We start from the raw sequence: 12,131 nt of genomic DNA, 5'->3' as shown, positions 1-12,131 counted from the left end.
TTTATGGAGACAAACTCAGTACTTTTAAAATGTAACGTTTTAATTGGAAGCAGTTCACGCGGCCTGTTCAGTGGGAACGCGGAGGGGCAGAGAACAGCTCACAGAACAGAAAGGTCGCACATCTGTCTGCACACACCAGCCTGACACGACACCCAGGACATGCAGGCGGGAAAAGCTACAAAATGGCAAGTGCAGTGAGCGCCTGCACATTTCCCTAAACTGCATCTTAACGTCGTACTGATTTTTTCCGGCACGTTAGTGATATAAACAAACAAAATTAATGATAATGTTCAAAGCATTTATTTACTAAATCAATGAGGTTGATTTATGTACGAGCATTTCAACAAATAAAATGTTTAATGAAAAAATCCTAGTATACAATGTACTTGTCTCTAGAAAAAAAATCTTATTTACAAGTTATTTTAGATAAATGTGGGTTTAAAAAAAACATTCATCAGGCATTACTAGCATAATAAAAATGGGTTTCTTCAGAACAGCTCCAGCATCCAGTGAACTCTTAAGAGGTGAGTGAAAATCTTTTCAATTATATTGAGAAAATCTAATATGTTTACTTGCTTGTTGAGTCTTTTCGAGTCTAATCTTTTCAGCTTTGGCGATTAACTATGGAGAAAGAAACCAGAAATTAGAATGTACTGGATACCTAAAAACAAACAAAATATAAATATGTCTAGAAAAATTTCACAACTATCATCAGCTTGAATAAAATATTTCCAAAAGGGGGAGAAGAAGACAAGTGAGATAATTAGGCTTAGACCACATCAGTCACAGAAAGAACTATCAGGTATGGTTTATAGTGTAAGAGGTACTCAATCTTTCAATTACCCAACCCCCCCGCCCCCCCTTGAGTTCCAGATCACCGAACATTTTCCAGTTAAAAGGAGCCGCACTCCCTGCAGCCATGTTTGTTACCTGCGGGTCAGGACCCACCCTGTTAGCTGCCCCCCCCGCCCCCCGGGGTCAGTCCTGACCGCTAAGTCACTCCTACAGGCCCTGTGGTCAGTCAGGACACTGAGCCTGAGAATCATGTGCTACTGGAACGAGGCGGCGTATTCCAGGCAGAGTGCCACACAAAGGTCTGCTTACAAATCTGAAAACTAAAATCTCAAACACAGCCCTGGCTGGGAGGCTCAGTTGGTTGCAGGTTCAATTCCCAGTGAGGCTGCCAGTTTGATCCCCTGTCAGGGCTGGGCAACCAATGGAAGTTTCTCTCTCACATTGTTGTCTCTCTTTCTCCCCACCGTTCTCTTAAAAACAAACAAACAAACAAACAAAAAAACATATCCTTGGACGAGGAAATAAATAAATAAATACATAAACAAACAAATAAATAAATGTCACAAGTATGGTCTACTACTGAAAATACTTATTACTCCAGAACACAAACACGTCAATATTTTCAAAGAAGGCATGAAATTATGTGGTATGAAGATCATTTAAAATAACTAAATATTCCACAATCTTTCTTTTTTAACCCTCACCAGAGGATTTTTCTGTTGACTTTTCTTTTTTTAAAATATATTTTTTGTTGCTTTCAGAGAGGAAAGGAGAGGGAGAGATAGAAACATCCATGATGAGAGAGAATCATTGACTGGCTGCCTCCTGCATGCTCCACACTGGGGATTGTGCCCACAACCCAGGCATGTGCCCTGGACCAGAATCGAACCTGGGACCTTTCAGTTCACAGGCTGATGCTCTATCCACTGAGCCACACCGGCTAGGGCAGCCATTGACTTTTTGTAGAGAGCGGCTGGGAGGGAGGGAGGCAGAGGGGGAGAGAGACACATCACTGTGAGAGACACAACTGCCTGCCCCTCATGTGCCCGACTGGGGCAAGGATCGAGCCTGCAACCCAGTGCACGCCCTGGACCAGGAATCAAACCCTTGACCCTTTGGTGTGCGGTCCGATGCTCTAACCACTTAACCACACTGGCCAGGGCCCCAAAAGCTTTCTTTCTTTGTTTTTTTTTTAATATATTTTATTGATTCTTCCACAGATAGGAAGGGAGAGGGATAGAGAGCTAGAAACACCGGCGATGAGAGAGAAACATTGATCAGGTGCCTCCTGCACACTCGCTACTGGGGATGTGCCCGCAACCAAGGTACATGCCCTTGACTGGAATCGAACCTGGGACCCTTCAGTCCTCAGGCCGACGCTCTATCCACTGAGCCAAACTGGCCAGGGCCCAAAAGCTTTCTTGATTAAAACATCTAAAATATTTAGCTTTGGTAGAAATGAAAATCTTATTCTCATAAAAACACAGATTCTAATGAGCAATCGACCATCAACACAGTTTCTTTAAAGTGTGTGGTGACAGGAGGCCATTGGCAGGAAGTCACTGTGGGTCACCCTGGAAGCCTGTTCCTCCCGAGGCGAGGCCAGAGGTGACAACTGTCACTCCAGCGTTCCTCACCGACTCATGAACTACGCTCTCCCCTGCTGAGCATCCGACATGGTCGTGTGTAGGAAAAAACCCGTTTTGATAAAAAGCAACACAAAATTAAAACAGGGAGGGTGAGTGGGCGGGAGGTAACCCACCACAGACCTCCCATGTGTGTGTCCATAACCCACGGGCACGACAGTTAGGTGGGGAGACCTGGGGTGGGGGGTGGGGGCGGGCTGGAGGGGGTTCATGGGGGAAAAGAGGGACAAATGAAATACTTCAACAATAAAGATGAAAAGTATTACCATCTACTCTAAGAGCTAAAGGGAAAGGAGAGAGGCCTCATCTGCATCATGTTCTCACGGTGATGGCCCACAGGCCCCTGGTCGGGCAGGAACGCGGCGGCCCTGTGGGCAGACCTCCAGCCCCTCACCGACCTGGAGCGTCATCTCACTTCCCCACATGAGACGCTGCCCGCAGGGGTGCAGGGGCAGAAAGTGAAGGTCCTTCCCTCTTCCCACCAGGACTGAGGAGACTGTCCCCACTGCCTACACCGTGACGTGGAAACGCAGACCCAGCGTTCACGGCAGCGCTTTTCCCTCCCGCGGACAACGGGCTGTCAGTCAGGCCTGTCTCACCGTCTGGCAAACCTTCTCGGAACCCTCAGCACCCGCCCGAGAGGCCTCCCCCCGCCCCCCAGGCCTCCTGGGGACCCGGCTCCCTTGGCCGAGGCCGCAGATGCCCGGGCCCAGCCCACCGGGTGTGAAGCGGCCGGGCCCTGGCCTACTCCGCACGGCACTGTCAGCACCCGCTGCACGGCCACTCGCGGCGTCCTCATTAGTGGCAACGGGAACGGGCCCTCGGAAATATTAACGAAATGGACCACCAGAAAGGTGGCTGCAAACTGATTACGGTCCAGCCTCTCCTCCAAACTGCAACCTCGTGTGGCTCCCGTGTTCCACTTGGGACAGGAGCCCACGGGCGGCTGCCCTGACGGGGGCTGGAAGGGGCTGAAGGGGCAGCAGGTGAGGGGGTCGGAAAAGAGCCTGCGCTCCCCCCCTGGCCCTCGCTGGGCTCCATTCACAAAGCTCCCAAGTCGAGTCGATCCCCCCCCCCCCCAACCCCACCTCAAACTTAGGAAAATGGGATCTTTCTGAAAAACAAAATTACTAATTCCTAGTCCTACAAACATACAATTTAAATAAAGCGACACACCAATTGGAAGATAAACATTATTTAACAAAGTGGTTTCATTTCAGGGCCGAGTTCTGGATCAGCGACTTTAACATTTAAATAGCCTCCCGCAGGCTTTCAAATTAACACCTCCCAGCGCCCAGCGCCCAGCAAGGAAGGAGGCCGGGGAGCAGCGTCCGCCTGCAGAGGCAGATTTCACACAGACGGGGACACCTCCCCCAACCACCCACATCCCAATGGATGCGAGCGAAGGAGGCCGAGGAAAAACACCCGGTTTTTAAGGTGAAGGAGGAAAGAATTTATAAATACGAACCCAAGCCGTCAATCCTGGAATACAGAAAGCATGACTTTTCAAGTGCTAACCAATGACATAAGAACGTACATCTTTGTAGGTTTTTCTGACTTTTACAATATACATTTTAAAATTTCGATAATAGTAATTTAGTTATTATGTGCCCTGTTCTGTTCTAAGCACTTTAAGATGCACCAACCTTTACATGTATAATAATCTATTTTAAAATAATAAGCTTGACATCTCACTAGAAACAATAATAATTTAATTACTCAGTGTAACTTAAAATAAAATTATTGAACAAGAAGCTTGCTTTAAATTACTTACTGTATTGAAAGTTGTTTATATCACTGACTATCCAGAGAAAAAGCAACAGGGCTTATCACTGCTTAGGGAACCACAGTCCTAAAGGCTCTCAGCCTTATCTCTGGAGGCTCCTGTCCTTAAAGACCACACTCTACATACACTGTGTTTTTTACCTTAAGAGAACGTTTAAATAATCACTTACCACCCAGCTGAAAACGCAGCAGCCAGAAAGCAGGACTGCTTTAAGTCAGCACACAAGTTAAAAAAAAAAAAAAAAGGCCGAAGGGAAAACTCTAAATTAAAACCATGCACCCTCCTGAGGAAAATAATTCTAATTTTGTGTATTTCAAAATCTAGAAAATAAGTGTTCCCTCTCAACCTCAAGCTCAGTGCACGCCACGCAAACCCACCACCTACTGCAAAACCAAGGCTACTGTGTGCCTGCACATGACTTCCAGAGGCGAGTCAGCCTTCGGAAAAGCTTAGGCTGCCCCCAGCCCCCCCAAACCACGGGAAGAATAGCGAAGCTAAATAAAATCAACCGCTACCTTCTCGGTGCCTCTTTTCTTCTCGCGGGGCTGGTTCAGCTTGGCCTGCCTGTCGACCAGAATCTTCTGCCAGTACCTCTGTTCATGGTCACCTGGAAACACATAACACGGGGCTCTGCGTACAAGGGCACACGGGACAAACATGCTCAGGGCTCAGGGCTCCACGCTCTCAGCAGAGCTGAGGTTCACTGCTACGGTGCGCGTGTGAGAGCACAGAGGAGACGGGACTCATCAGCCAGACTCAGCATCACAGTCCCCACTACAGGCAGCTGAGAGGGAAGGTCCGCGGCTTTACCAGCGAGAACCTCGAGTTTCCAGCAGTGCTGCTTCTGCAGGTCCGCGCTCGCGCTCAGGGCGGCTTGAGCATCCTCGGGAGACTTAAACCGCACGTGGCACTCGGCGTCTCCGTCCAGCAGGTCCACGTACACCACTTCCGAGATGGTGGCCAGCGTGTCCTGCGCACAGGGGAGAGGGAGTATGAACAAAGACTCTCATACCGCGGCTAACGTGTTCCCCGAGGCTAGTCAGAGCGTGCTATGCCATCTGAAGCTTCGAGAACCACCCTACATTAAGCATTTCCTCTGAAATACATACACATGCTCTTAGAAGCCTCACAGGGACACACCTGAGAACCCATCCAACATCGCCTCTAATCATAACTTCCTTTACTCCACACCTTTCACAGCCCCCGGAGGGGAGACCTGTCTGGGGGGCATAGACGTGCAGCAGATAGCACCACACCCGCCCGCCCGTCAACAAGAGGGCGCCCCGTCTAGGAGCCCACAGAATAAGGGCTGGAATTAAAAACAAAATAGAAAGAGCCTCCATGGATTGGGGGAGAGGAGTGTTACCCCTCACCCGTACACTTGTGACTTCTGACTTAAGATATACATGAAAATATTCAACTTCTTGTAACAACTCATGCAAAAGAAAGGTTCAGTGAACCTACACAAATCCTAGGTTCCTGAGCGGGTCTTTGAAAATACAGCTCAAAGCTCTTCCTCTTTGATGAGATACCTGAACAACCTCTGCCGCACAAGCCTGTCACCCAGACCCAGGAGAAGTTTCCCCACCTCGCCTGCTGGGAGGGCAGATTAACAGGATTCCTGCATTCGCAGCAGGCTCCTCAGCAAACGCAGGCGATTATGCAGGAATGTTACACCAGGTCTTCATTTATCAGTCTCCATTCATGAAGCTAAACAAATAGCTAAGGGTTCCCAGCCAAAAACAGGGCCTTATCAATCTCACCCCTGCAGTTTTGACCCAAAAATTCAAGCCACAAGTAATTTAGGTTACTTTGAGATGTTGGATTTTTTTTTTAGTTAAATCTTTATTGTTCAGATTATTACATTTGTTCCTCATTTGAGATGTTGGATTTTTAAAGTCTGATTTACACAGAACTGAGAAACACCTGGAAATACTACTACATCAAAGACTAAGAGAAAAGTTTATTAGTTAAGAATGAAGCTTACATATATAAAAACCTGTGAGTCTGTGGAAACAGGAACTAAGTCTTACCTCATCCCATTCCTATCATCCTGCCTATCAGACAAGAGGCACTTAATGTTTGCTAATTCGATAAAAAAAGAGACTATACTTGTCAATTCTTCCCATTTCTGTATCTAGTTAATAGTACTAATTTAGAGACTAAGCAAGAAACAGTTTCAAGTTGAGAAAGTTGGACTCTGCAATGGAAGTACAGCCACGTGACTGATTTATGTGACTGGTTTATAGCAGCCCCTTTTAAAAGACATTTACGGAAAGCCATCGCCATGTCGGGGTGCCCTCGGAATGACAATTACCCTGGCAATCCCACGGCAAGCACAAACCGCCGCCACCTCCTCCCAATCGGTTTTGTTCCAGCAAAATGCAAGTAACCACGAACATGATTCATAGTTACTTTATGATTTCGATGATCATGAATGAAGAATTTGTAATCGACATAAACTTATGCTACTCATTCCAAATGACAAACCGAATGATTTTTCTATTAAATCTTAATAGAAAAACCAACCAACTCAAGCACAGCAGCACTTCCAAGGTCGGTCTTATCCCTGTGTGTGAAGTTCTATTTTGCCACGATGCTCTGCAAGCTGGGAGTGTCCACGTGGGCCTGCCCACACCCTCACCCACAGCCTAGGAGCACCTCACCTAGGGGTTAGCGAGAGCTGCGGACTTTCAGGAAAGCATTCACACCTGATCACAGTGAGCAACCTCAAAGGTGATGCAGGTAAAATGTGACTGGTATGAGGATGCAAAACCAAAACAACTTAACATGATGCTGAAAGTCAGTATAAAAACAAATACATTTGCTCTGTTACAGAAGGCTTTACGTGGTTTGAAAAGGCAGTGTCTCACCTAACTGGGTGGCAGGCTAAGGGTAAATACTATATGGTACTGCCTCTCAAAAGAACGTATGAACAAGAAAGAAATATTGCTGCATTGGTGTACAAAAGGCTGTGAGATAAATCATATAAAGTGAAAAAAGGAGACTGTCAACAGTATTTGCAATGAAAATTATGTAGAACTCTGGGTATATTTGCCCATGCATGCAAAACTTGTAGTTTTTCAAAATACTTAACATTTTTCTGTAATTGTTTCAATTTCTTTAAACAAACAGCATGGATTGAAAATATTAAAAAAATTAAACATAAAAGAAAAGGCTTTTTTTTTCTTCAAAATACCCTACATTTCTTTCAGGAAAAAAATTTTCAATTTCAATTCATTAACAGACAAAAATAAACTAAATTCATGCAAAGAAAAAAATATACATATTCTCTCTTTTATTCCAAACAGTTCTGACTTTAGGCAAAAGAAAATTTAGGAGTCTGTTCAAAGCTAAGAGCACCAATGAAAACAAATCACAAATTATTTCGTTTGTTCCAAAATCTGACAGCAGATGATTGGGATTTTAAAGTAATTTCAGACCAACTCCACTGCTGACTGAGTCTTCAGCGCGTTTTGGCACCACCCTTCTAACACCCATTTCTCTGAAAACAAAAAGGCCCGGACCAGGAGCACCAGGGAGGCGCTCTGCTGCATCCGCCCTCAACCACAGGCACCGGCCAGGGCACCACGGACAGACCGAAGAACTCAGGCTTTGGATTCTGCTCTGGTCATGTTTCAGAGCGGCTCTGGAATAAACCCTGCAACGACTCTCCCAGAGGAACGGGCCCTAATCTGATTGGCTGTGTTTTCCAAATGCCCCCATTTCCACAGGGAGCCCTGAGGAGGACCGAGGGACGAGCAGCCGGGGCTGCGGCTCACCCTGACGAGCTTCCTGCCGGGCAGGGGCTCGGGGCTGACGATCTTCACAATCACGCCGGCCGTGAACTGCGGCCCCGCCGCCTGCGCCTTCTCCGGGGGACGGCCCTCCTCACTGCCCGCTGCTGCTGGAGCAGAAAAAGACCAGGAAGAACGATTACCCTTCGTCGTTTAACACCTCGGCCCCTTTACACCACCATCATTAGTTCTTAGGCTACTTTAAAAAATTAGTTTACTTAATTTAAAACTTAATTGTAACATAATTTATGTAATTAAGAAAGTTACACATTGTAAATCACTGGGGCTCATAATAGGCCTCCCTGACAAAAACCACACTGCTAAATGAGATTACCATGAAATAAAATACAAAAGCTGTAATTACTGTAAACGCAAACTGTTACTTTTAGAACACTTGTAACATCTTCCCCCCAAAATGCCCATCTTCCCTAAACCAAGAAAACAAAAAGTACCTAATAAAAGTAGATAGATAAACAGGCATGGAATAATAAAGAATACTCTATATAATAATTCAGATGTGAAAACTTATTTTCATTATAGAAACTTAACATATATCCTAATATTGTAAGTTTCATAGGAATCTTGTTTGGTGTTGTTTCTGCTTATGGTTAATACTATGAAATAAATTTATAAGTGCGAAAGTACAATCTTTGTTTACACAAACTTAATTCATAAAGTAGGCACTCATTACCAAATCTGACTAACAATGAGAACTAGAGAAAACTTAAATAACTGATTAGGAAACATACTGTTTAAATGAGCCCTTCAAATGTTCTTATATCAAAAATGCCACACATCTGAATAACTTGCCAAATCAGTAATTTCTGTAATGATTACTGTATAATTAAGTTTCTAAAAATTAAAGTTCAGCCTATAACTCCAAAATGGCATTTTAGTGTGTAATACAATATAATGTTACAAAAACGATCATTTTACTTTTTTCATTTTTCAGTCCAGGCTTATCAGTTACTCCGTGGTCTATTTCCATTTCTGACTCCAATTTCATTTGGGATATTGTTTTTTTTAAAGCAGCCATACTGGCTTTTTGCAGGGCTAAATACTCTTTTTTCAAATCCATCCATTCACTCCTGTAAGAAAAGAAAAGTACCTTAGAAATAGCAGATGACTAGGTACGTCCCCTCACAATGATTCACATCGCCCCGCGAGCAGGCAAAGGGAGGGCCCAGACCGGCACCCAGGTGGACAGGCTTCAATTTGCCAGGTCAGTTCCTATGTCTACTTCAATGATTTGAACTTTTGGAAATGAAGGCTTTGAATTAATTAACTGCTAACATTTACTACGACAGTCATCTCTGGGGGAAAAGGACAGACTGAAATTGAAAGATGACTTAGATTACTCGTTAAACTGCTCCCAATTTCAGAGATAACATTCCTTAGTGTTTACTAGAATGAAAAGGAATTTCTAAGAGGGAAAAAACACCCCCTGGAAGCAACTTATTTACATGCATTTAACATGTAGATGCTTCTTCAAACAGCTTGAGCCCCTCCAGGGAGGAACACAATGGCCCTGTGGGCTCCTGGGAGCCTCATTGTTAGCCCTAATCGACGCCATCAAACACACAGATAGCAGAGTTTTAAGGAGGAGGAGATCTGCTGGTGATGGTTTAGCTGTAACACTGACATCTGTATACTTCAAAAAAAAAAAAAAAATCCCGACCCACCCAGGACCCGACCTTCCTGAGCTGAGGCATTAGAATAACAAAAGGCCCTTAATGATTCCCTAAGATAAAGGCAGTTAAGGAATTCAGAGCTAAGGATCCTATAAATACAGGAGCCCCAAGTCCTTGCCCTTTACCCTTCCCAGGAGGACAGGACGTTAAGAACAAGAACTTTCTTCTGAAAGGTATGCCGCTTGCTTTTCCCTCCTTTCCCTCCGTGGCTCCCACCCTGGCGCCCGTGGGCTCCCCTCCACTTTAACATGGAAATGCTCTCTGTGACCTAAGCAGTAAGTGCTTCCATGTTTTAGTAGAGGTGAGTCCGCTGTCCCTCGGCTGCCGCACAGCAACTCGCCTGTTCCCAGAGGGCGGGGGCTCCTCTGCTTTAACCTGGGGGCACCTGCTGTGTAAAGCAAAAGTAAGTGCTTCCATGTTTCAGTGGAGGTGCCCCCACACCCACTCCGCATTTTGGACCCAAATCTGTTTTCTACTCACTTTCAGGTTAAAGCCAATCGGGATCGCAAGGCTCCCCAGGACTAGGCTCCCCACCACTTAAACGTGGATGTACTTGCTTTGGAACCAGAGAAGTAAGTGCTTCCATGTTTCAGTGATGGTGAGTCTTGCTGTGCCTGTTCCCAAGCGCACAAGCCCGGCCTGCAGTCGGGGCATTTCAGCGGAACGCTTACGTCTCTAAGAACACCCACCACTTTAACATGGAGGCATTTGCTCGACAGACGGAAATAAGTGCTTCCATGTTTTAGTGTGGTTGTTGCTTGGTAACCGTCATCCTGCCGCGCAGACCTGGCTGCAGGCCGTCACTGTTGCTAATGTGCAACTCTGTACACGACCTGGAATTGCACTTTAGCAATGGTGACGGCCTGGCTGCCCCCGGCCGGCGCCCACTCACTTGGACAGCACGCGGAGGGGGAGGATAGCCATGGTGACGGCCTCGCTGCCCCCGGCCGGTGCCCACTCACTTGGACAGCACGCGGAGGGGGAGGATAGCCATGGTGACGGCCTGGCTGCCCCCGGCCGGCGCCCACTCACTTGGACAGCACGCGCAGGGGGAGGATAGCCATGGTGACGGCCTGGCTGCCCCCGGCCGGCGCCCACTCACTTGGACAGCACGCGCAGGGGGATCACCTCCTCGCCCATCTTGTGCCTCTCCTTGTGCTTCTTCTTGTGCTTCCTCTTTGCCTTCAGGAGCGACCCGTCTTTTATGTCTCCCGCTTCCTTTTCCTCTTCAGTGGAGACTTCCAGATCTTTAAGAAAAAGACAGAAATCAGGTGATAAGTCAACTGTATTTGTCGAGTCCCGACCGTGAGTAGAGTCAGAAATACCTTTGTTTTCTTTGGACACTTGGGAGGCTTTTTCCGGGTTGTCCTTCTTGGCCGTCTTCCTGACTTTGGACCTGGGAGCCGGACACCCCGCGTCCTCGGAGCTGCTTCGCTTCCTCTTCTCTGCTCGCCCCGAAGGCAAACCGGCCGCTTCAGCTCTAACCCGCTTTTTCTTCTTCTTTGAGGGTGGCTTTTGGGGTTCGGCGCCCTCCCCTTCGGAGCCGTCCGACGCGGCCCTGGGCCCCTTCACCTCGCAGGCGCCGCTCTCCTTGCCTGTGTCCACGGTCGCCTCTTTGGCCGGGACACCGTCTTCCTTCTTCACCCGGACTTTCTTCTTCTTCTTCTTTTTCTTTTCTTCTGTAACAATGCTCCCATCAGTTCTCACTTTCCTGCAACTCCTTCCACTTACAATATTTTTATTTAAATACTCACCAGCGACTCCCAGGGCAGGAATGGGCTTATTTTTCACTGTTTTAGGAAATATCCCAGGTTTCCTTGGTGCTTCCTCTGGTGGGTTGTTAAGAAACTGAAATGAAATCAGCAAAAATTTCTTCTAATTAAAATGCGTGATAATTTTATTTTATTGCTCATTTTTGTTCTTTTTAGGTTCCGGACCCACCTCAATAGCTTTTGCTGCCTGTTCTTTTGTCTCAAATTCCACGAAGGCGAATCCCTTCGGGTCCCCCGTAGACTTGTAGTGTGGGATGCTCACGTACACGACGTTGCCACATTTCCCAAACACCCTCTCGATCCAGCTGTGATTGACATTTTTGGGAAGTAGCTCCTGCAATGAATTAGTTACATTATTAATGATGCTCTCACTCTTCTCACTCCAGGGCGATCCGTCTTCACTTGTCTTCCAGGACAGGCTTACCACGTACACGGTCCGCTCGTCCTCGTCCGGGGGCTTCTCGCCCAGGGGCTGCTTCCTCCTGATCCGGGTGCCTTCCAAGTCCAGCTGCGAAGCACACACAGCTAGTGAGCGGCTGAGTTTTTATGTAATTGGTGATTTATGTGATATAAACAACTGTTCTTACCTCGACAACAGCTGAACTTTTCAGTGCTCTGGCTATTAACTTTTTGTCAGTGGTCAA

The 12,131-nt window shown here is 46.6% G+C and overlaps 1 protein-coding gene across 1 annotated transcript; it reads right to left on the bottom strand.

Moving 5' to 3' along the window:
* Window positions 1–277: 277 nt before the first annotated feature.
* Window positions 278–12,125, bottom strand: LARP7 (La ribonucleoprotein domain family member 7; the record flags this gene model as incomplete). Its single annotated transcript, XM_014449085.2, has 11 exons — window positions 278–621; window positions 4,743–4,834; window positions 5,038–5,197; window positions 8,010–8,134; window positions 8,961–9,112; window positions 10,818–10,962; window positions 11,041–11,394; window positions 11,470–11,563; window positions 11,657–11,821; window positions 11,912–11,995; window positions 12,075–12,125. Coding segments are annotated over 11 exons (1,503 nt in total), but the record flags the coding sequence as incomplete, so codon positions are not given.
* Window positions 12,126–12,131: the final 6 nt, after the last annotated feature.

Source organism: Myotis lucifugus, unplaced genomic scaffold, assembly GCF_000147115.1.
Source record: "Myotis lucifugus unplaced genomic scaffold, Myoluc2.0 scaffold_1014, whole genome shotgun sequence".
Lineage (NCBI taxonomy): Eukaryota > Metazoa > Chordata > Mammalia > Chiroptera > Vespertilionidae > Myotis > Myotis lucifugus.
Note: the sequence above shows the minus strand (reverse complement) of the source record. Positions and strands in the feature narration are given on the sequence as shown.